Genomic DNA, 24,950 nt, shown 5'->3' with positions numbered 1-24,950 from the left:
GGAGCCTGTGCTCCGCAACGGGAGAGGCCACAACAGTGAGAGGCCCGCATACCGAAAAAAAAAAAAAAGTTACGATGATTTCCCAGTTGAATTAGAGGCAATTCATAAAACTGCATTTACTTATAATTACAACACACCTGATTTTTCTAATTCATATGAGAAAATAAATGAGTCATTGGCCATTTTTAGCTAAATAAAGTTTGGTTCAAATTAAGCAAAATAGCTAAACTGGTTTATTTGACCCTGAAAGTCAACATTCAAGGTATTTCATGATTTCCTAATGGTCACTCAAAATAAAGGGCTAATTATTCAAATGTTCATAACATGCAAACAAGTACACGAAGTGCTTTAATAGGAAGTTATCTTTATTTTATTTTATTTTATTTATTTTTGGCTGTGTTGGGTCTTTGTTGCTGCGTGCAGACTTTCTCTAGTTGTGGCGAGCAGGGGCTACTCTTCGTTGCAGTGCACGGGGTTCTCATTGCGGTGGCTTCTCTTGTTGCAGAGCATGTGCTCTAAGTGTGCGGGCTTCAGTAGTTGTGGCTCACGGGCTCAGTAGTTGTGGCTCACGGGCTCTAGAGCGCAGGCTCAGTAGTTGTGGTACTCGGGCTTAGTTGCTCTGCGGCATGTGGGATCTTCCCGGACCAGGGCACAAACCCGTGTCCCCTGCACCGGCAGGCAGACTCTCAACCACTGCCTCACCAGGGAAGCCCTGTTTTGTTTTTAACTGAATTATCTTGAATAAGAAATGTCTGTGTTATTTTCCTTGTTGTGACAGGTAACTTTTACCTTTGCTCTTACAGTACTTTGAGACGACGATCATATAATTGTATATAATTATATAATTTCCTTATGTAACATAAACCCCCCTTGTGTAAATTCAGAGTTTACATATTTCTGAGGTTGTCAAAGATAACTTCCTATCGGGCTTCCCTGGTGGAGCAGTGGTTAAGAATGCACCTGCCACTGCAGGGCACATGGGTTCCAGCCCTGTGCTCCGGAAACAACAACAACAACAACAAAAAACAAATGGTCCTCTATCCCTATTCATTCTCCTAAACCCATAAAAATATGTTCCAAGGCTTAATTTTTTTTTTTCTGGCCACGTCGTGCAGCTAGCAGGATCTTAGTTCTTGAACCTTAGCTGCAGCAGTGAAAGGGCCGAGTCCTAACCATTGGGCCACCAGGGAATTCCATTTTCCAAGGTTTAAAACAGTGATCTGATGCTTTAATATTCATCCTTCTGTTTTTTGTTTTTTGGATTTTTTTGTGGTACACAGGCCTGTCACTGTTGTGGCCTCTCCCACTGCAGAGCACAGGCTCCGGACGCGCAGGCCCAGCGGCCATGGCTCACAGGCCCAGCCACTCCGCAGCATGTGGGATCCTCCTGGACTGGGGCACGAACCCATGTCCCCTGCATCGGCAGGCGGACTCCCAACCACTGCGCCACCAGGGAAGCCCCATCCTTCTGTTTTTTATTGAGTTCTAAAGTCAAAAAATTTTTAAAATTCAGAGTATAATTAGTAGTAGCAAAGAAAAGGACTACAACATAAAAAGAAAATGATCTGAGAACAATTTAGTACAGACGATAAAACCACTACTATTGGAACTTTTCTGAGATTCCTTGAACCACTGTAATTTCCCCATGTGTGTTACTTTGGCTGCTCCTTCCCTATGATTAGCAGGAAAACCTTTAAAACAAAAAAGGCCTGTGTGTTTATTTAGCCCCTGTACTAAGAGCCCTCGAGTTCAGGCACATCCTTGTGCTACTCCTGCCAGAGAGGATGTAGACCATATTACAGGAAATGTCACAGTGTTATGCAATGGGGTGGGGATTTCATTCTGTGCCCAGACAAGACCCCCATCAGGAAGGATCTCTTCTTGCCACAGAGAGTACAGCAGTAAAGCAGAGAAAGTTCATTAAGGTTGAGAACAGTCACCAGACGAAGCATCAGATGGAGAGAGTGCTTCTCAGCAAAGCAAAAAGATAACAGCCACTCCCAGAAAAGCAAAAACAGAACACCTCAGCATTTTGCAAAACAGATTAGAGGAAACAACCTTTAATAGAAATCAATTGATGAAAATCGCAGTAAACATGAACTTTTTGCAAACAACTGCAAAAGTAGAGTCAGAGGCCTTGATATGAGAATACTATCTACTGGGATTAATCCCAATAGAATGAGAAAAACATAGGACAAATGGAAGAGGGGTGACAGATTCTGGATACTGAAGACTTGATCTGAACAAGATTATTCTTGTGGTTCATTGGTTGAGAGTTCTGTATTGATTAGCATACTTCCAGCAGCAAAACAACAATAAAATAGAAAATTCCAACCCAAATTAGCTTAAATTATTATAAGGAATGCATTCCTTCCACTAAACTGCAAGACCAGAAGTAGGGTGGTTCTTTCTCCATTTCTTTGACCTCCTCCATGTCTTAGCTTCATTCTCAGACTGGCAAGGAGATAGCTACAGCAGGTGCCAGCCTCACACCCACACATAACAAAGCCCTGAGAAAGAAGAACAAACCATACTCACCAGGCCAGAGAAAACTTTTAAACAGAAAGAATCATGTGCTTGACGTAGGAGGTCATTGGTGTGATATGGAAAACTCCGCCCAAGTTACAAGTGACCTCCAGGTCCAAGGGGATAATTACAAGGGGCATTGACAGCATCCACTACATTTCCCAGAACCCACTCCCCAGGCAGGCCCTCAATTTCCACACTTCAACCACAGTCTCTCCTCTCAGATGTTCCTGGTGTCCATTCTAACTAGATTTCATCTAGATTCAATCAGCAACAGGGGAGGCATGGCTTGGGCAAGCCCCCAGCAGTGGTTCTGGAAAGGGTAAGACTCGACATGTACTGAGTACCTACTACAGGCCCAGTTCTGTACATATATTGTCTCATGGTGATGATCAAAACAGCCCTATGTTTTTCACAATGTCCTCCCAATGCTATATATTGTACATATACATACACATCCCCATATACTTATATATACACATATACATATACACATACATATATATATGGAAATAGACCTGGAAAGGGTGGTAACTTGCTCCATCTCAAACGTCTAGGAATTGACACAGCCAAGACTCAAACCACGCATGGTTAACGCCAAAACCTCACACCCTTTCCTCCTAACGCATGACGAGAAGCCAGTGCCTCTTCACCTCTCAGCACATTTCCCTTAGATCAAAAGACCCAAGTTTACATTCTTGGGAACTTCAGAAAGCCCCAGTCCTCCCAGAGCCAAAGGTGAAATAAACCTGATTGTTGGCCAGGATATATTCTCTAATACTAACATATTAGTACCTAAACCCTGCCTACAGGTAAACCTCTCCTTAAGACACGTCCACGTAACACAAAGCCCTTTTCATGTCAGGCCAGCTATTTTGCTGCTTTGGGTTTATATGAGGAGGGATTGATGTAGAACAAACCAGAGAAGAAACCTACTTGTGTTACCTCCCTCCAGGGGAACACTGTCCAGGGCTGGGGATTAAAGGAATTCAGTACTCATTAAGTGGAGAGACTTTGCCTACAGGACAAGCAAGCTTTAAAGAGTCCAGGTGACATATGTGGCCGTGCTTTCCAGCCTGGGGAGTGTGTTGCACCAAAGGAGTGGATAATTTTAGCAAGTTCACCTGCAGATGATTTCCCCTATGAGTCTCTGGAGAAGACTCCTCCTTCCCTCTCAAGACAACATGAGCTGGGATTATTTTTTCAGCTCCTACAAGAGATTGGATCCCATATAAAATCCTTTGCCCCGCCCAAGAAGCTCTTAGCAACCATCACCTTCGTCTCATGTTTCACCACTGGGCAATAATTCCATTGATTCATAGGCATTTAATGGGTATCTCCACTGCTCCCAGCCCTGTGAAAAGCAACAAGGATACGAGCGAGGTCTAGTTGCCCTCAAAGAACATTGAGGAATGGAGGATTTGCATTTTTTCTGAGTATTAAATTAGACAACAAACGTGCAGACGCTGGCATTGCGTCTGGCACATACAGGTGCACAGTCAGTGTTGGTTTATTTTTTCTCATCATAGTCTTCAAAATACCTTTATGGGAATTCACTTGTTGATTTCTCAGAGCTTCCTCGAATCCAATTTGGAATGAGAGAATAAAAGCACATAAGTAAGTACAGGAATCCTGTGAGTAGAAAGAGGCAGGCAGTATTAGCTTCATCTGTACTTGAGGAAACCGCAATCAGTTAGGCCATGGAGCAGCACAACGGGGAAGGGCACAGCTGAGGAGCCTGGGTTGAAATTCTAACCTTGTCACATCCCAGCCCAGACCTTGGACATGAACTCTCTGCCTCAGTTTGCTCATGTATAAAAGGGTTGGTGATGGTCAGTTGCATGTGTCAACTTGGCTAGGCTGCAGTGCCCCGCTATTTAATCAAACACTAATCTAGGTGTTGCTGTGAAGATATTTTGTAGATGTGGTTAACAGCTACAATCAACTGACTTTAAATGAGGGAGACTACTCTCAGTATTGTGGGCGGGTGTCATTCAATTAGGTGAACAGCCTTAGGAGCCAAAACTGAGGTTTCTCAGAGAAAGAAATTCTGTCTCTGGCAACATAGGCTCCTGCCCCAGCCTACTGATCTGCCCTACGGACCTAGGACTTGCCAGTTGTGTAAGCCAATTCCTTGAGATAGGCAGGTAGGTAGGTAGGTAGGTAGGTAGATAGACAGATAGATAGATAGATAGATAGATAATGGGTAGATAATAGATCTATAGAGATAGAGATACGGAGAGATCGCATATTGGTTCAGTTTCTCTGGAGAACCCTGACTGATACAGGAGACAATAATACATCCCCTCTCACTGGGTCATTGTGAGGAGCAGTGTGCTTAGGAGAGTGTCTGACACAAAGCAAAAACCACACTAAATGTCACCTACTCAAGATCCCTTGGCTGGTGGCTGTGAGCTAGGACAAGCCCACAAGGGCAGGACGTTTACACCACACCCTCTAAATCATCTGCCAATGCGTAGAGAGTTGTGCCCATCTGTCCTGCCCTGCAGAACCACTCGAGTGAAAAGGTGAGCACACATTTCCTGAATTCCTGGCCACCTACTCTCTTAGTTGATTTACAAAATGGCTGGGTCCCCTGCTTGAGTGATGGAGATCCCGACTAGAATCTGCATCTCATTTTTCCCTAAGGACTTCAGGGTTATTAATGGGATACCCTCAGGAATCCCCTCAAAGCTGAAACCTGGGTTTGGCTTTAAGCCACAGGTGGGGAGTTCACTTTTCTATCAAGTGTCATTGACCCATGAGGAATAATCAAAATCATAAAGATAAAAAGTAATTTATTAAAGAATGGAGTTATTTTTAGCATTATCTTTTGGTTTCATCTTGCTTAGCCTAAGAAAAGAGACTGGGAAATGGTAAAGGGGGACTGAGAAGGAAATGGAATTTTGGAATTTGCCAAATTTGCACACAACAGAGCAAGTATTAGAAGGCAGATCCCCACTTCTCCTTTAAGTTCCATACTGGGCCCTCTTCCTTTCTGCCTCCTGTTCCATCTAAGCCCCTCCTCCTGGCCCCCCTGCACCCTTTAGCTCCTGCTGCAGACTGTCAGCCTTTTTCAAGGTACCAGGGGCCCAGAGGCAGATGAGGCATTACTACAATTAATCCTGTGCCTGCAGGGAAGAAATGGTACTTTTGAAATAAACTGGGAATGCATATCTCTAAGACACACATGGAGAAGTGCAGGTGCTCAGACACAAGCAATTTCGTTCAGCTTCTGGGAGAGAGGGGGTAATTTTATCCAGTGTAACCCAAACATCACCATCCAGTCATGGAGATGGAGTGGCATAGCCAAGAGCTCTGAACCAGGTGTCAATGACCTAAGCACCGGTTCCAGCTCAGCCCCTAAGTCCCGTAGGCAAGTCAATGCCCCTCTCTGGACCTAGGTCTCCTCTTCTATAAGGTGCAGGACTGGGCATAGAGGCGCTGAAGCTCCTTTCCAACTCATCACACTCTGGATCCTGTGCTCTAAGAGACCACAGCTCTCAGTGCAAGCTTGTGTCATCTCCAAGCACCAGTCAGTAGGCCAGCAGGAGGCCAGGCTTCATTGGATGAGGTCCTCACCTCTCGGAAGGGGGGGGGAGTCATCATTTGCTTTCCCAAATAAAGCAAGGGTGGGATAGAAGAAACTAGGCATCCCTGAGGGTTCACTTGTGGTTCCCATCACTATGGAAAATTCCTGAAGCTTCTGTAATCTCCACCTGTGGTGATGTGAACACCCAATCTGGATCTGGGAGAACACCTGGGCCAAATTGCTCCACTGAGCATATCACGTCTTCCCCAGCCTTTTCTCACCCTCTTGCCCACACAGCCTGCATCTTCTCTGACTCAATTTTCTCCACTAATTAAATGTCACACTTCCAGCTGCAAGCACTAAGAGATGCTCTCCAGGCACTTCAGCAGAGGGAAAAGTAAGGTCCTTCCCATTTCCTACTACCCCCATGAGACGGTGACCATGAAGATGGCTAAAACCAATGACAAATAACAGGGCTGCTCTGAAGAAGTGTTAATGGGGCCCACGGCCCAAGAAGTTGCAATTAGGAGACAAAGGCAAATACTTAAAAGGAAGTAAACAGACTCCTTCCCAGAGATCAGGGGAAGCATGTGAGCCCATGACCCACATATCTATGATTCACCACACTCCATGGTCATGATCTTCTACTCTATTTCTCTATTTTATAGAAAATAGAGTGATCAATTATTTTGCAGGCATTCTGGTCGACGCCACAGTTCTTTTTGGAAAGCTGTGGCGTATAGATTCAAAAGTCAACCAGGATGTTACCAGCTGGTATCCAATGATGAATGAAGAGGGATCCAGAATCGGACCCCATGTCAATACATACAGTTGGCCAAGTTAAAGCATTTCACATCTGTGAGACCCCTGCATCTTCAGAACACCTGTATAGAATGGGAAAGGCATGAGTTCTTGTCTTGGTTTAAAAGATGAGGAAACCAAGACCCAAAGAGGATAAATGGCCTGCCTGAGTTCACTCAGTGAATAAGTGATAGAGCTTCTACACCAGACCATGATTCCTCTCCATGTGGTTTCCACTCTGACAGTTTTCAGGTTCACTCTCATTGAAACAGAACAGAAAAGGAAGAGGCAGCAAGGAGAACAGGAAGCATCATAGCTTTAAAAGATTAGCCACAGTATCCAAAACCACTAGATTCCCATGGGACAAGAAGTCATGGGAAAATCCGGAGATGTGGGAACATGCCCTCAATTCCCAATGGCTACCAACACAGAACAGATTCCAAACACACCACAGCTGGCAGTGATGGGGTGGCTGTTGACAGGAGGGAAGAATGAGCATGCCTAGGCTTTGCAGATGTGACCTGTCACTTACGGTTAACCACCCCTCCTCCCCACTTGGACCTCAGGCCCTTGACTGATTTTCTCTTCCGCTGAAATGAAGACAACCAAAGGTGGAGAGTTGAGTACTGGAAGGAAACCCAAACATCCAATTCAACTCCTGTTTTATGGATGAGAAAACTGAAGTCCTAAAAAACAGAGGTGACTTGCCTGAGGTTACACAGCCACTTGGCGACAAACTCAGGTTTCCTGATTGCCTTTTCATGCCTCTTTCTGAGCTGTTCAGCTGCCCACTTTGCCTGCATGTGACTGACATAGTCCTAGTGACACAGGACTCCTATCAAAGTGCTCAAGAGAAAAAGTCAGGCCCACAATGTATACAGAGTTTGGAGAGACAGCTCTTACATTCTCTTAGACACTCCCTTCCCTCCTCAGGACATGCACCCCTGGGGGCATGAGTTAGGATGATTTTCCTAGGACCTTCACTTCTTGCTGATCCTCAGCTTCTTTCTGAAGCCACTTCCTCATACTTATGACTCTTTGTTCCCCTCTGATGAAATTCCAAGACCTCTGAAATCCCTCCCTTCAACCTGTATTGGTACTGGGTTGGCCAAAAAGATCATTCGGGTTTTTCCATATTTCACCAGAGAAACCCGAACGAACTTTTTGGCCGACCCAATATGTAGCCCCTCTCTTCCAAATGCATCAGATAAGCCTGAATGGGTCTGAACCTACAACCTCCAAAAGACTCCCCATCCTCCTTGTAAACTGGAGGGTACAAACAGATCCTTTAGAGAAGGGAATACCTTAACCCCACCGTCTAGATGTTGCCAGGGCTCAGTTCTGAGCCAGATCCGATTTTCAGCAGTACTCTGTATTCCAGCTTCCCACTCCCACCACAAGCAGAACCCATTCCTCTCTCTCCATGTGCTCCAAAAGCTAACCTACTCATCACACTGTATCACAGTTAGGGAGATGTGTCTCCCGGCCAGGCAGTGAGCTTCTGGAGGGCAGACACAAAGTAGGTGTTCAGTAAATGACTGCATTATTCATGATAAACATGAATATTTTTAAATCTCCCTCTCTTTATTTTACTCCCTCTGCTAACCTTAAAGCTAACTGCTCTGCAAGTTCAGCCACTTTCCAAGTAATAAAGCCCACTTTCTCGGGCTCGTCTTAAAAGATAGCTTTACTGACACCACTTAGTTCAACAAATCACATGAACCCTTGTGCCCAGGCACTGAGCTTTGTGGTAGAAGATTCAAAGAGGACAAAGGGCTCAATTCTTGGGGGAAATGTTGTGGACTATGTGACAGCTTGAATTGTTGAAATGGAATTGCTGTGACAGGAAAACCATAAAAATAAGTTGATCCAGGGTCTCTTAAAAATAGTAGTAATGACTACTGCCATTTATTGAGCACTTACTATATGACTGAAAGCTATACTGGATGCTCTACATGTATTATCTTAGTTTTTACAACCCTGAGAGGTAGTTATTTTTCCCAATTTACAAATGAGGGGTTGGAACCAGAGACATTAAGTAGCCGCCTAAACTCACACAACTAATAAATGATTGATTGGGACTAGAGTCAAGGTGAATCTGATTCTAGAGCCCATGTTTTCATCCACAACGTTATATACTTAGAGACAGTTTTTTACAGCACCTCATGTAGAAAATATGAAGGAAAAGATTCCTCCTTTTCAAAAATAAGTGTAAAATAGTATGGACTCAACCCTCTACCTGCCCTTGTGGTGTGATCCCAAAGTAAGTACAGCAGAGTAGAAAACCAGAACCTGATTTGGAATGCAGGATCTGGGGAAAACGAAATACCCTTGGCTTCGGCAACTCTTAGCCTGTTCCACAGTGCCCTCCAGCGGCCAGCTGATGTCACGCATGATTTTTCTTAGGTTCAGGAACGAAAAGTTTTAACAGCCTAAGATTCAGTCAGGGACAACCTTGAATAAAGTAGACGCAGTATTTACCAGCCATTCTCTGTTCCAGGCTAATGCCAAATGACCTCACATTCCTGTGACTGGAGCAGACAGACAGCAGCAGATTTGGGTATCAGGCTGACCTGAGATCAACCGCCAGCTTCACCACTTAGAGATGTCAGTGAGTGGGAAGCACAGGGCACCAGGACCAGGCTGGTCACCTAATCACCATTAATCCTTGCTTTCTATATTTCACTGACTCAGTATTTAGGTATGGATTATTTTTTCTTAATGGGTATAATTTTTATCTTTACAAAAGGAAAAACTCAATCTTGAAACTGACCCAGTACAATAAAATGCACTCTTCCTTATCAGAATCTATATGTCCTTAGTCAAAGAGGTGAGACCTTTATCCATTTATTTTTTTAATGGGCATCACTGTTTTCAACGCTTATCAATAATATATTTGGGGGACTTCCCTGGGGGCGCAGTGGTTAAGAATCCACCCGCCAATGCAAAGCCCTGGTCCAGGAAGATCCCACATGCCGCAGAGCAACTAAGCCCGTGTGCCACAACGATTGAGTCTGCGCTCTAGAGTCCGTGAGCCACAACTACTGAAGCCTGCATGCCTAGAGCCTGTGCTCCACAACAAGAGAAGCCACCACAATGAGAAGCCTACGCACCACAGCGAAGAGTAGCCCCTGCTCACCGCAACTAGAGAAAGCCCACGCGCACAGCAACGAAGACCCAACGCAGCCAGAAATAAATAAAATTTAAAATCTTTAAAAATAAAAAGATACAATATGAATTTCTTCCTCTCAGAAACCTCCCCCCCTCTGTATGCTGTACTCTTCCTGTCTCTGCACCATTTCAAAATAGCATTTCAATGTCTGTACTAATTAGGGAATCTGCAGAGAAACAGAGCCAAGGGTTTATAAACGGTAAGATTTCTTGAAGGAGCTGGCTCATGTGGAGGTGCTAGTCCAACATCTGGCAGGGAGAGGCACAGTGAAGAACTGTAGGCCACAGGCCATACGCTGGCACGGGTCCCTGTTGCTCAGACTGAGACTACTATTCAGCTGGCAACAGTGGTGAATTCAGAAGCTCTCCTTATCACACCTAGTTTTCTACCTGGAAAAGCTGCATAATATTTACAACATGCTTTATCTCCAGCAGGATACCCAGAGGAGCAAGTTTAACATTATCTTTCCTACTTGGAGAGGTGAGATGGGAGAATCACCCCATGGATCCTCCTGCCTGCCTAAAGCCCCCTCCCCCATGTACTGAATGAAACGCTAGATGTCTACCTTCCAAACATTTTCAAGTCTTCCTTGTCATTCTTCCTCCAGAGTACTTTTCTGACTTCACCATAATAGGTCTGAGAACCTTTAGGCCTTGTCAAAACCCGTACAGGGACTAGGAGCACTAAGGCACCTCTGGCCTCACACACGAGGGGACTTTGGTTGGATTACTCTGTGACCCTGGGCCAGTCACTGACTGGGAACCTCAGCTCCCTCATCTGGGGAGCAAGGATAGCAACAGTACCTAGCTCATGGGCTGTTAAGGTCAATGAGAGAACCTATTTCTAGCATTTAGCAGAGTAACTGGCATATACCTAGAATTCGAATGTTTCCTATTAACCTGAACAACAAACACTGCCCCATGCGCTGCTACAGTCTCTCTGGTGTGAGCACAGGGTGAGGAAAGGGCGGTAATGGACGCAGGTGTTAGAAACCTTCAGGCTTTGGCTCACAGGGAGGGTCCCTAATCCCACTGAACCTCTTTGGGGATTCAGATTCCTTACCTGCTCCAGGAATGGAGAACGGATTATAGACAGGATTCTGGTACCAGGGACTCAGGTGAAGCTGCTGGGCCACGGGGTGCACATAAAAGAAAGGTCTGGAGTTACTGCCCTCAAAATTGTCCTTGTTTCCTGAAGAGTTCATGTCCCAGGCTGAAAAGCAGGTGTTTGTAGTTAGGAAAGGACAGCCGCACTCTGCCCTGTAAAGTGCTGTAAAGGAAGGAAGTCGTCCTTGTCCCCCATCAGAACTGGGAGCCTGGGTGGAGGTCCCTTACCTTCTCTTCCCGCTCGCCTGAGATGGGGACACGCGGAGGCTGCCCTGCGTGCGTTTCAACCAGGGGAGCAGCACCCAGAAGCCCGGGCCCGCATCGTGCTGAGCAAGTCTGGCTCCCCAGGCAGGAGCACCGTGGGGAGATGAGGCCTTGGAGGCGCGGGGTACCTAGTGCCGGGCGCCAAACGCCAGGGGCCACGCCCCACGGCTGCACTGGGAGACGCGGCCTAGGCCTCGGCTGCACCGCCCTTGTCCACAGCCTCTCCAGCCTGCCCCCCAGCCTCCACCCGGGCCGAACCCCTCCTCAGTGCGGGAGTCCAGGCCCCTGGCTCCGCGTCTCCTACCACCCCCCTCCCCACAGGCCAGTCTGTTCCCGCGACCTCCACACCCTGCTTCAGTAGCTCTGGTGCACGGGCTCAGTAGTAGTGGCTCTCGGGCTCTAGAGCGCAGGCTCAGTAGTTGTGGTGCACAACTACTGAGGCTTAGTTGCTCCGCGGCATGTGGGATCTTCCCGGAGGGCTCGAACCCGTGTCCCCTGCATTTGCAGGTGGATTCTTATCCACTGCACCACCAGGGAAGTCCCCATATTGTATCTTAAACATTCTTGGAATTCACAGGCTGAGTTGCTATATACCCCTGGTTTTTCTACACCCTTAAGGTTTACAATATTTTATTTGTCCTTTAGAGTTGTGGTTTAGGAGAATTAAAGGAGTAAGTGCTGGAAGTAGGAATAAGATTTGTACTCGGTTTTTCTTAATTGCAACATGACTCAGATTTTAGTGAAAAGAAATTTATAGGATATATTGTCTTGTGAAACCTGGAATTCCAGGAGTGAAGCCACTTCCGGTGGGCTAGATGGGGATGAGATCCCTACAGGGTTTGTGTTCCTGTATGTTGTGATTGTCTGTTCACGTCTCTCCAATACTGGGGGTAGCAGTCTTCCCTGTACACCCATTGCTGTGAATGATCTGAGAAGAGTTTGTGACATATTAGCTTTTTTACTGTTTGGGGAGTAAGTGACTTCCAAGCATTTTACATATCCAGAATGTCTACCACCTTTTAAATATTTAAGACATGGAGTACACAGTGCTGTAGAATTGAAAGAGAGGGCTGAATTATGGGGACGGGGGGGGGGGGTTGTGTTTTTTTGTTTTTGTTTTTGGCCACGTCCTGAGGCTTGTGGGATCTTAGTTCTGCAACCAGGGATCAAACCCACGCCCTCGACAGTGAAAGTGCAGAGTCCTAACCACTGGACCACCACAGAATTCCCTGAATTATGTTCTTAAAAATGGGCTGATTTTAGTAAATATTTAACTTCTCTTTGCCTGTGTTGTCTTCTGAATAATAAGCTGAATTAGAGGAGTTTTTGCCATTGGCCAACGTCTCCCCGTTCCCCCACACCCCGGGCCTGTCAACCACCATTCTACTTCTGTGATTCCACTTTTTCCATATATTTACATAAGTGATCATACAGCATTTGCCTTTTTCTGTCCAACTGATTTTTCTTAGCAAAATGCCTCAAGGTCCATGTGTTGGCAGGATTCCCTTTGTAAAATGATTAGGCTTTGGTAGCAGTTTGGTAGCAGGGAAGGTAGGAAATGAGGAGTTGCCTTATGTGGAAGAACCCATCTATGGCAAGGTCCTTATTGGACCACCTACACCTTAATGAGATGATACCCTGAGAAACTAGATGATGAGGTGCTTTATGCCATCCTAAGAAATGTGGTCATTGTTCCTCGTTATCCTGACAGGCAATGATAAGCCATTCAAATACTGTAACTGAAGTGAGGATCACAGATTGTTCAGAAAGATTGTTCTGGAAGCAAAATGCATTACAGGCCTGTGAGATGTGTGGGAGATGGGTTAAGAAAGTTGTTAGTAGTTATTCATATAAGGACTTGGGAGGACTTTAAGACCTTGGCTTTGGTAACAGAAGACTAAGTGGTAGTCCTGCGGTGGATTTGAACAGTTGTGGCTGTACAGGTGTGGTGTGTACTGGCTGAATGTTGTGACCAGCTGCAGGAGACAAAATAGGTAACTATTCCATTCTCTTTCTAGGTTTCACAAATGCAGTCTGTATTTTCCATATCCTGTGGTGCTCAGTGAGTATCCTAGCTTCCTCGTCCTTCAGTCCCCATTGCCCACTACTCTCAACCAAAGACCCATGGTTCCTATGTTTTATAACATGGCACAATTCCAACAATATGGTGGCTACTGGGAAGAAACAAAAACAAAAGACACACAAACAGAAACTGAACCTCAACAGGCTGAAAACTTGAATGAAAAGCCAGATGTTAACTCAGAAGGCAACAGCCATGACATAGTAAGGGTGACCAGTATCCCTGTGAATACATTCTGCCCTGAGAATGTGGGTGAAAAGGAAGAGGTAGAGAACATTAGCTATCCTGAGGGAGGTATTGCCTCCCCGACCTGGTTGGCTCAGGTCAACAAAGTAGATGAGGCCACTCAGGGTGCCATGGGTCAGTGCTATGATGCACAGCCTGAGCCATCATCAGAAAGCAGTGAAGGACCACGGTGGAAGTACAGGGACCTCTTTGAAACTGATGATGATGATGATGATTCTGATAGTTACGAGGAGTATTTTTATTCCCCTGTAATTTCCCCTGTCCCCCTGCCGAATGAAGTAGGTGAGGGCATACAGCTCGAGGAATACCCCCAGCAAATGCCCTCTGGAGGTGACTCTCATAGCCTCTATGAGGAGTGTCATTATTTCTCCCCTCCTTCCACCCTGTACAGAGTAGGTTGATGGCATCCAGTGGGAAATGAGAAAGGGAGCAGAGCAGCTGGAGAGTAGGAACCAGGATGAAGATGAAGATGAAGATGAAGGTGAGGAAGAGAACAGTAACTATGAGGGGCACATTCCCTCCCCTACCTGGTCGGCCCAGTTTACCAAAGTAGAAGAGGGCATCCAGTGCGACATGAGTTGGTATGAAGCACAGGTAGAGAAATCCCCCCAGCAAATGCCCTGCAGAGATGAAGGGACCTCACCAGACTGCAAAACCAAGGGGTCATGGAGAAAGCCAGTCACAAATAGGAAATTAAGTGCAGACAAAGATGAAGTGATGGTGAATGATGAGATTGGGGAGGTGCATAAAGAGAACTTGAAAAGGTGTGCGGAGACTAGAAAGACTGTGAAAGGCAGGAAGCTGAAAGACCTGAGCAGCGTCTCAAATGTTAAGACAGCCTATTTGCTGCAGAAAAGCGCTGCCTTGACCATCGTGCTTCCTGAGGATTCGGAAGACTCTGAGTTGGAAGCTGAAGATGTAATGCATGAGGTAGAATGCCTCCTTGAAGAAGTGAGTCCACAGGGCCCTCTGACATCTTCCAAAGGAAGGTCTTATCTGAAGGCTGGAAGGATAATCAGGATGCCACCTGAGTGCTCTGTCCCTCCCCAACTTATGGTCTGGCCCACCAGAAATAAGTACAGGTTATTACAAGCTGGTGGTGAATATGAGCACATAGTCCCTGTGGTTTGTTTACCAGCTGAAACGACAGGATGGCTATGAAAGCACTGGTGTCACCCTCCGAAGAAAACATACTATGCCCAAGCCAGAGGGACTGGAGTCCAGGAGAGCCTCACAAACCACTGGAATGTAAGTGACTAGGGGGTTCATCTTATTTGGTTGTCTGCGGTGGTTCCATACTGGGTCCTGGATGCAAAGGCAACTGTGAATCAATAGTACTTCTCTGTTTTGAAAGTATGTTGTCACTTAAGCTGTAGGTGCCCATATTCATAGGATTTGCAAAAAGAATCCCAAGTTAGAATTCCTGCATTCTAGGAAATTGCAATGTAATGTGAAACAAAGTGCTCTATTAGATTATAAAGAGCTGGATGGTGGCGGTAAGGAGAGTTGGGCTGAGATAGTCAGGAGGACATCAGTCTAGCTGGATTGATGAGAATGGGCAGTCTATGTGGAGGCAGAGAATTTCGACAGTTTTAGTTTCTGTGGTTTGGAGACAAAAGAGGAGCAAGTTTGGAGTGGGAAGGGAGACAGTAGCGTGAGCTCAAATGGGCAGTCAGAGCAGGGTTCCTCTCGAGACCATCCTGCCAGAGAAGGGAAGACTGGCAGAGGAATTGGGAAATAGGATAATGGGGTAAAGTAGTAGTGTTTCTCTTCACTTGTAGATTATTATCCTGTAGGCAAGGGGCTAATCCAGATTGAGTAGAGAAATGAGACAAATGTGCCGTAGGAATTTCAACCAGCAGTATTTTATAGGAGAAATTAGAGTGAAGAGTGCCCATATGGCTGAAAACCAGTTTCATTCAACAAAACAAAGTGGTGAGGGTTTTGATTCACATGGGAGTAAAAGATATGTGAGAGGACTAACAGAATTGAATCTTTAAAAGAAGGCTGGAGTCAGAAGTTGGGAAAAGTTGTTTTGCTTTGCTGTGTGGGTTATGGTGGGAGGGGCATAAAACGGTGAGATCGAGGGACTGGACTAGCAGCCTCCCCACACCTGGTTGAAGCTTGAGTTTGGACCATCCTATGACTGGCGGGGGCACAGCTGACAGGAGTGGGGAGGGAGGGAGGGCCCAAAGGAGAGCTTTGGGAGATGATTACCTCTGGGGTGCAAAGAATGAAGCAAGCAGGTAAGTGAAGAATGGGATGCATAAGAGCCCTAGGGAAGTTTAAATAAGTTCCAGTCTTAGTCCTAAAACCATTAGACTCAAGAAATATTTAAGCCTACCACTGCTACTTAAAGGTGGGGTAATGTCACATCTTAACTCTTGGCTATTATGACTTTGATTGATGCCCGGTGATTTGGAAGGGATTTTTAAAAGCAAGGTGAGTTTATGAGCAAATTTTTTGCCTTTGGTATGTTTAGTCCAGAGCTAAACTTCAAAATAACCTTCTTAAAAGAGGTTGAAAGAAAAAAAAAAAAAAAAGAGGTTGAGGTGGTCCCTTGGAGGTGAGGAGAATGAAGGAAAGGGGCTGGGAAACACTATTTTAATTGTGTGCGTGAAGAATCTTTGTACAAACAACGTCTTTAAAGGCAGCAGTACCCCTTCTTCAAACACCATCTTACGCTGGATGAAGGTGCTGCTGCTCTGATGCGGTGGAGGGTGTGCACACAGAGCTCTACCTGTTCCAGACCCACCCTCTGTGGCCCAGAGCTCCTCTCAGGTCACCTGGATAAAACCTTAACATGGAATATCCTTTCCATTACAGGCATAATACTGAAGCATATACTCTGCAGGCAGCTACAGCCCTGTGGAAGTCCATTGCCCTTGCAGCCAGAAGCCCTGGAGTCAAAGCACCGCTCTGCCTCACCTTGTACCACTTAATAACATATGTTAGGCGGCTTCCTCATCTATAGAATAGAGATCGTACCCTGACTTTAACAGCGCAGTGGTGGGAACAAATTAAGTAAGTGAACTTTTTTGTAAACAGTGGTCTATAACTTGCACGTATTGAGGGTGTTACTTGAAACCCTTCCACACTCACACTGCATGACTTTGACTTCTTTCCCCAGTGGCATCCAAAGTCCTTTGGTTGGTGCATGGGCCAGAAATTCCCTGGCATGTTCATTGCCTGGGACATCTGGTATACAGTCTTCTGGCTTAGTCTCACCTTCCTGAAAAAGGAAAGTGTGTAAGCTATGAGGCAAAAAAGCACCGGAACTCTCTCCCACTTGTTTGAGAACACAGCATTGCCAGTGCAGGCGACACGGGTTCGAGCCCTGGTCCAGGAAGATCCCACATGCAGCGGAGCAACTAAGCCCCTGCACCACAACTACTGAGCCTGTGCTCTAGAGCTCACGAGCCACAGCTACTGAGCCCGCGCGACAACTACTGAAGCCTGCGTGCCTAGAGCCCGTGCTCCGCAACAAGCCACTGCAATGAGAAGCCTGTGCACCACAACCAAGAGTAGCCCCAGCTTGCCGCAACTAGAGAAAGCCCGTGTGCAGCAATGAAAAACCAACACAGCCAAAAATAAAAACAAACAAACAAACAAACAAAAGTACCAACAGGCAAACTACAAACTGGGGAAGTTATTGCAAAATGCACGATTAAGAGTAACGTATTAAGAATTCTTACAGATTAGTAAGAAAAAGAACAGCATCTCAATGGCAAAACCCTCATATAAGTAATTCACAAAATACAAATCAGTTCAAAATTACTTTTTAAAAATTTAAACATACCAGGTTTTGCCTATCACAATGGCAAAGAGAGGAGAAAATAGAACATAGCCAATGTTGTTAAGTGTGTGAAGGGTACTATGAAAAACTACAACTATATGTAGGTTGGCACAAACTTTTTGTTGGCAACACGACAATATCTATCCTTTGACCTTACATATTTTTGAATTTATTCTAAGAAAAATAAAAATGTATAAAGATTTAGTTAGACTACTGTGGCCAGTAATAAAGAATAGGCTAAATAAGTTATGGTAAACCCATTTAATAAAATATTATGCACACATTAATGCTGCCAAAATATTTGACACGGAAAGATTCTCCCCATTTAAATTCAAAAAAAAGTCTTATCTGGAGGCTACAAAACAGTACATTCAGGAAGAGTAAGTTTTTGTAAAAATAAAGTGTGTACTGAGAGTATATTAAGAAAGTCTAAGAGAATATACAGCAAAGTGTTTAATATTTTCCTTTTTACTTTATCTGCACTTCTACAATGTGCATATATTACCTGTGTATTTTGCTTCTTTGTTTTTAATAGGAGTTAATGGAACTTGAGTTCAGTAGAAAAATCCTCATTTCAAAGCATCAGAGTTTGAACTGAATTTTGTAAGCAATCATTTCAGGTTTTTTTAATGCACCTGTTCAAAATCAAAGCTCATCATTTTGTTTGGAACAATTTTTGTTTGAGAATCAAATGGTCACCTAAATGAGGAAGCAAATAATCATAAAATGACAGGAAAGCAAGTGACAAAGTAACTACAACCACTGGCTATTGCAGTATAATAAATAAAATGACAGTTAACAAAAACACCTTTATTTTTGTTTTCAAAGAACAAACTGTTCTTCTTTTTCCAACATAATCATGATTAACTTACAAAAACAGGCATTTACAATGCATCTTCAAAGCATTTCCCTTTAACGGAAAACTTGGCTTCAGAGAATACAAACATTAAAAGGTTAAAATAAAAATTCTATTTTGTTGTCATTATAAGACAAAACAGAATCTAGCATAAGTCAAGGAAATCCATTCATACTTCAGGTCCTTCTCCTCCAGGAACCAGCTGCAAAGGAGGAAAAAGTTTAATATTTAGTTTAGAACTACATAATCTAAAAACCCCTACTGAGAGCTCCTCATTGATCGGAGTCACGCCTCTTTGCCCCTCCCCCATATTTCCATTTTCTCCATGTCACTGCTGTTTACAATTCCAACATCATCAATTAATACTTAGTGTCTCAACAATGATTCCTAGCAAAACAAATGATTAAAAAGCACAAGCAGGGCTTCCCTGGTGGCACAGTGGTTGAGAGTCCGCCTGCCGATGCAGGGGACATGGGTTCGTGCCCCGGTCTGGGAAGATCCCACATGCAGCGGAGCGGCTGGGCCAGTGAGCCATGGCCGCTGAGCCTGCGCGTCCGGAGCCTCTGCTCCACAACGGGAGAGACCACAACAGTGAGAGGCCCGCATACCGCAAAAAAAAAAAAAAGCACAAGCAAACTATCTTAGGCCTAATGTCATCTTCAACAGTTTGGCCATAGAGCCCTGACCACCAGAGCACCCATTTCCCATCTTAAGCACCACTGGACCCATGAGCACTTAGTCAAGCAAGTTAGTTCTGTAATCCCTGCCCCACAAAAATGGCTTAACATCTAAATAAAAATAGCTTTACTGTGTCTTACCATTGTTATGTTATTTCCATTTAGCAAAATTTGATCTAATTTAGTAATTCTTCTTCCTTCTGGTGTGATTTCACTAAACAAATAGATTAAAGGTTAATTATTCTATATAAATGAACATGAGGTCAGGCAACTGTACCAACACTTTTCAGAGACAAAGTGGGTGATGTACATCACCCCTGGGTGATGTAAATTCTTCCCCAAAGGCAACAGAGTGGACTGACTGGCCTAAGATCCACATCCACTGAGCTGATCTTCATCTAAAAAGCTGAAACTTGCCAAGGAGATCAAATATGAACTAAAATGTTTACTATCCTCACTCTTTTTACTATTATCTACTACTGATTCCTATCCATTATACCAATCTGTAATTAATTCAAATCTGAAAGCAGAGCTACTGGTCATGATCTTTATAATTAATATAACTGAGGCATCATTTACATTTTCTATTATATATAAGTTGTAGAATAATTAATTTAAAGCATTAAATGCTCTTATTATCAGTTCCTTTATTTGACCTAAGCCCTAAGATCCCTGGCTGTTTTTAGTACCTTTTACCTTAAAGCTTTGTCTCTACTAATTTCCTAGCAATTTAGTGACAGTTACATAAAGGTAATAATCCTCTAATCCAATTTTACTAACATCAGTAGGTAAAACTTCTATCTTTAGAGTAGTTCGAATAGGCAGTGTTCTCTGACTCAACAGATCATTTTACTGACTCAACAGTACTAAAACTGCCTTAAATTAAAAAGAGATTCCCCTGCCCAATTCCTTAATTTTCAACACTACTCACAACTCAGTGACATCTTCCAGTACCATATCTGAAATTTGGTGTTAAGAAAATAAATATACCAAGTTAAATTTACTCTGGCTTCTGCCTTTGTTCAGTTTTAATTATAACATTGAACACAATGGCTCAAATTCAAAATGTTTGTGATTAGTAATTTCATCTTCTTTCAGTACACGCACCTCTTAAAACACTATCACAATTTCCATGAGAATAAATTAATTTTTATTATAAATATCCGTAAGTAGTCTGAAGTTCTTTTTTTAAAATACCGAAGAAAAAACCATACTACCAACTTTTAAAAGGATACTGACAAAGTCATCAAATCCCAGAAGTGTGCCAACAATCTCCTTATCACTCTTCATCACAATGTGAATCCTTGATCCTATACACTTGTCCACAAGCTCTATGGATTTGTTTTTAACAAGAAAAAGGGGGGGGGAGAGGAGAGAAAAGATTATTATGCCCATTCGTTACTTCAACAAATATGTGAGTGCCTATTGGCACTTATTACTTGCATATGGTGAAATATAAACCAGGAAAAGTATTCACTCGAAAACTTTAGATCTTACACTACATGTCTCTGTTAATCATTCTATTAACAGGAAAGTTTTCCCTGTTCTCCACTTACCCCTCCTTTGTAACAATTTATCATGGCTGTGGCTTAATATTATTTTAGGTTATCCTATTGACATATGAACCCCACCCACACCCCCCAGACTCTAAGGTCCATGAGAGCAGAGATGGTGGTTGTTTTTACTCATCAGTGTATTCCCAATGGACACTGCCTGGCATACACTGATCATTCAAGAAGAGTTTGTTCCACGACACTTTACAATCACGGCCACATCCACTAGCTCAATCACCCTTCAGATACAAAATATTAAGAGAGAGGCCTGGGCTTCCCTGGTGGCGCAGTGGTTGAGAATCTGCCTGTTAATGCAGCGGACACGGGTTCGAGCCCTGGTCTGGGAAGATCCCACATGCCACGGAGCAACTAGGCCCGTGAGCCACAACTAGTGAGCCTGCGCGTCTGGAGCCTGTGCTCCGCAACAAGAGAGGCCACGACAGTGAGAGGCCCGCACACCGCGATGAACAGTGGTCCCGCTTGCCACAACTACAGAAAGCCCTCGCACAGAAACGAAGACCCAACACAGCCATAAATTAATTAATTAATTAAAAAAATTTTAGAAAGATATAGAACATTATTTTAAAAAAAAAAGAGAGGCCTGTCTTCACCAGAGATGCCTTCTCGTCACTACGTCTCCCCCACCCCCCAAAAGTCTATCCTCTGTAGTCTGACAGCAGCTTGAACATCTCTTCAGCAGGCTTAGCGTTATTTGGTACGATGTTTATTTGCCCGGCATCCCGTTTCCTGCACTGGTTTGTATGCTATCTGAAGGCAACGGCCGTGATTTTAGTTTGTTGAATAGTGCCCAATCACAGTCTCCAGCGCACAGAGGCGCAATAACTGTTGAAAGAATGAGCGGCAAGAAAAGCTAGTTTCCAGAGTCCTCTTTTAAGGCGCAGTCCAGATCCTGGTGCCTCTCTCAACAACCGGCCAGATAGGCAACAGATGGGGATTTTAAACGCCAGGTTGAGGAACGGGACTGCTATCCACTACTGTAAAGGCGAGCTCACAACAAAGAAGGCCAACGACTTATTCACTAAGCGTGAACCTCTTCCGGTGACGGTTTGGTCTGGAGAGTCAAAAGTCCCTGCCTCGAGAAAACCCCACCAAGCCGAAGAGACGTGGGCGGCCTGAGGCCGCAGAGACTTGGCGCCTAGAGGAGAGCCGCGAAGAAAGCAATTGGTCATATACGTTTTCCTAACACTCAGCCAGGGGCTGCGCTGCCCCTCGGGCCCCGACCCTAATCTTCAGCTCCCCGCCCCGGCACCCCAACACGACAACGGTTACCTAGAGGGAGAAGCTGAGACGGGTTGGTGGTAGCGTTAGCCGCCATGGCTACGCCGGAAGTGGTCTGCGTCTCTCGAAGTTGGGAAGGCGAGTTTGAAAGAGCGCGCTTCCGCTTTTTCCGGCAGCCCGTTCAGACTCGACCAATCTGAGGCCGAGAGTGCGATCGGGCCGGTCCACGGGGATCGCTCCCAGTCACTCCTTCCCCGGCAATGAGATCCTGGGAAATATTTCCGTTCACTGAACGTTTTGCGGTCTCGACATCACTTTTCTCTCCAAATTTCCAAGAGACTTTAAAACTATCCCGCCTTGTAAATAAATTATTCCTCTAACCCGGAAGACTTTGCCAAACGGAAACCTTTGAGTCGTCTTATCTTCCCCAAGTTGTATCTCATTTCAACCCAGGATCTTTCTTCAGACCAGTATAAATAAATTTGATTTTCCCGCCACCGATTCATTGTGTTGTAATTTTCGTAAATTTTGTTGTTGTTATTTTTGTTTCTTTTAAGGAATCTACCAATTCTTTTAAAAGTTCAGTGGATTGAAAACCCACAGCTAAGGGACTTTCCTGGTGGTCCAGTCGTTACGACTCTGTGCTTCCATGGCGGGGGTATGGGTTCGATCCCTGGTCAGGGAAATAAGATCCCGCCTGCCGCATGGTGTGGCCATAAATAAATAAATAAAACCCACAACTAACATTTTTAAAAAACTTTTCTGGGCGAGGGGGAGATTTTAAATATGTTCCCTATTTTCTACTATCGTTCTTAAATCCTGTTATATCTAGGAGTCTACTATAGACTTTTTTCACTATTTCTTCCACAAACACATTGTCCAACATGCAACCACCAGATGTCACTCTATGTTAATGACATCACATTTAGGAAACCTTGATGCTTTTACACTTCTTTTTTGAAAAGAGAAAGCAAACAAATTTTCTGCCTTAGTATATTTTATGTTTGTATCTGAGGAACTTAAAACTAAAGAGCCTAAGCAAGAGAGGCCAGAAAGAACATCCTTCATTCATACAACAAATGATTGTAAAGCACCCATCATTCATTCATTGAACAAATACTTTAGTTGCACACTGTCTGGCATTTTGCTGAGTATAAAACAGTGTAAAGAACAGAACTACAATGTCTTCTGTCCTTATAGGAGCCAGAGGATAAATAGGGGAGAAAGACAATTAACAAACATTATGTGGAAGGCATATGAAATTTAATACATAAAGCAAAAAGTCCTCTTTTAGCTTCAGGGATCCTAGAGAAGTAGGTATGATTTAAGGCAAACATCAGTGAGGAGGTTCAGAAGCCCTTACAGGTGGGCCCTTGAGTTCAAAGTCCCCTAGGATTCAACCTCCTTCTTAATACTAAGCCAATCCTGGCTTTTTTGCATTTCAGAAATATTGAGTACCTCATATGTGTCAGGAAACTTACAAATACATTTACTCCTAATAGTTACTTTTTTAATAGAGATAGAGTAGGATAATTAAATAGGTTATAAATCCCACTAGGGGATTAAAGAGAGAGAGAATTTTAAGGGAGTTTGGGAGACTGTTGTAAACTAATGACCATTCAAGAAAACAATCCAGTTTAAAAGAAAATAAAAGAATCCAGTAACATAGCAGAAAATTTACTCTACCTTGAAGGAATACCAGGTGCATTCAAACCACAAATCCTGATAGTTAAAACAAAAGACAGTAGATATGGGGTCTACATCTAGTTACATGAAGTCAGGGAGTTATGGTTCTTGAAGAGTAGCATTTCTGCATGAAGCCAAAACAGGAATAAAGGGGAAAGGGGAAAGAAACTAGGTGAAAGGGGACATTGTGCTGAAACCTGAGATGAATTACCATATTTTAGTGTATGTCACTACCCTTTCGCTAATATACATATGATTTAAATAGCGCCATTACAGTCTGGGTTAGACCATATAGGGTCAAAGGAGGAACTAATGATGTAAGATTTGACCTCTACCCAAAAATGAGGAAGGAGCTGGTCTTCTCCCCTCCCCACTTTTTCCTTGATTATAAAAATATAGCCCTCTTTGTTCTCGGAGCTGTGCTCCCCTGCCTGACTACTTGTATCCCTCACAAGCATCCTATGCTAATAAACCCACTCTTTGCCTATCACTTTGCTTCACACTGAATTATTTCTGTGCTGAAACCAAAGAACATGACCTTCAGTAAGTCCTGACACCATGTAAGCTGTTTCAATGAAAAGACAATGTGTTTGAGTCCCCTCCTAAGTCTGGTATTGTGGGTTCAAGTCCCAATCTGAAGTATGGCTGGGTTCAAGTTGCATCTGAGGAGGACTGCGGTTTCACTTTGATCTGGTATTTGGATAAAGTTCCTCATACTCAGAGAGTTAAATTTGCCCATTGGCCACACAGATAGCTTGGGAAGCTTCACAAAGGAATTGACAGGAATCTAGTCTTGGAGGATGAATAATTGGATAGGCAGAAAGGGGACAAGAGCAGCATTCCAAGTAGAGGGAATATTGTGTGCCCTCCTCCAAATTGGCATGTGCCCTCCTCCAAACATCTCTCGCTGCACTTTAACTTAAATCTTATATACTTCCCCTGAGTTTGTCATAAAACCCTTCCTTTTCTAAATGCTGTTCTTTAATAACCTCAGTCCTTAGTGATTTTACTTTATTGCATTTAGGATGCTCTGTCCCCAAGTTCTAATAAATCCCATTCATCCTTCAAGACCCTGTTCAAATGTGACCACCTCTGTGAAGCTTCTCTGACTTGCAGACTTGGGCTCTCTCATGATCCTGCAACAATGTTAATAGCTCTCAGAATGCTCTAAATGCTCAATGTTAATAGCTCTCAATGCTCTCCCCTGTGGGCCCTCCTGGGCACAAAAGACTTTCTGTGTCCCCCATTTCTTGTTTGTAGGAAATAGGCTCCATTCAGCCTCCTTGACCTTCCCTGAGTTCCAAAGGGCAGATTCAAACAGTTTCTAATTAGGGAAGGGAGGGGATGCAGAAATAAGGGAGGAGAAATCAAGAAACAATGGTGCAGCCTTGGGGCAGTGTCCTGGTTCTTGCTCAA

At 44.1% G+C, this 24,950-nt stretch overlaps 1 protein-coding gene across 1 annotated transcript; it reads right to left on the bottom strand.

Annotated features, from left to right (window-relative positions):
* Positions 1-18,312: 18,312 nt before the first annotated feature.
* On the bottom strand, positions 18,313-22,053 carry LSM5 (LSM5 homolog, U6 small nuclear RNA and mRNA degradation associated). The gene is made up of 5 exons (XM_060156033.1): positions 21,900-22,053; positions 20,292-20,387; positions 19,988-20,015; positions 19,198-19,270; positions 18,313-18,581 (listed from the first exon to the last, which is right to left on the bottom strand). The coding sequence occupies exons 1-5, from the start codon at positions 21,943-21,945 to the stop codon at positions 18,549-18,551; spliced, it is 276 nt and encodes a 91-aa protein (XP_060012016.1). The 5' UTR covers positions 21,946-22,053; the 3' UTR covers positions 18,313-18,548.
* Between the last annotated feature and the right edge of the window lie 2,897 nt (positions 22,054-24,950).

The sequence above is a fragment of the Lagenorhynchus albirostris genome, chromosome 8 (assembly GCF_949774975.1).
Source record: "Lagenorhynchus albirostris chromosome 8, mLagAlb1.1, whole genome shotgun sequence".
Lineage (NCBI taxonomy): Eukaryota > Metazoa > Chordata > Mammalia > Artiodactyla > Delphinidae > Lagenorhynchus > Lagenorhynchus albirostris.
Note: the sequence above shows the minus strand (reverse complement) of the source record. Positions and strands in the feature narration are given on the sequence as shown.

Bases quoted from the DNA above. Each gene is read 5' to 3' on its own strand.
- LSM5 (XM_060156033.1), bottom strand. From the start codon at position 21,945: ATGGCGGCTAACGCTACCACCAACCCGTCTCAGCTTCTCCCTCTAG. The intron at 20,016-20,291 runs GTATCCTTTTAA...ACCAAATTTCAG, and splicing joins GGGATTTGATGACTTTGTCA to ATATGGTACTGGAAGATGTC. The intron at 19,271-19,987 runs GTGAGTAGTGTT...CTATTTGTTTAG, and splicing joins CTGGAAGATGTCACTGAGTT to TGAAATCACACCAGAAGGAA.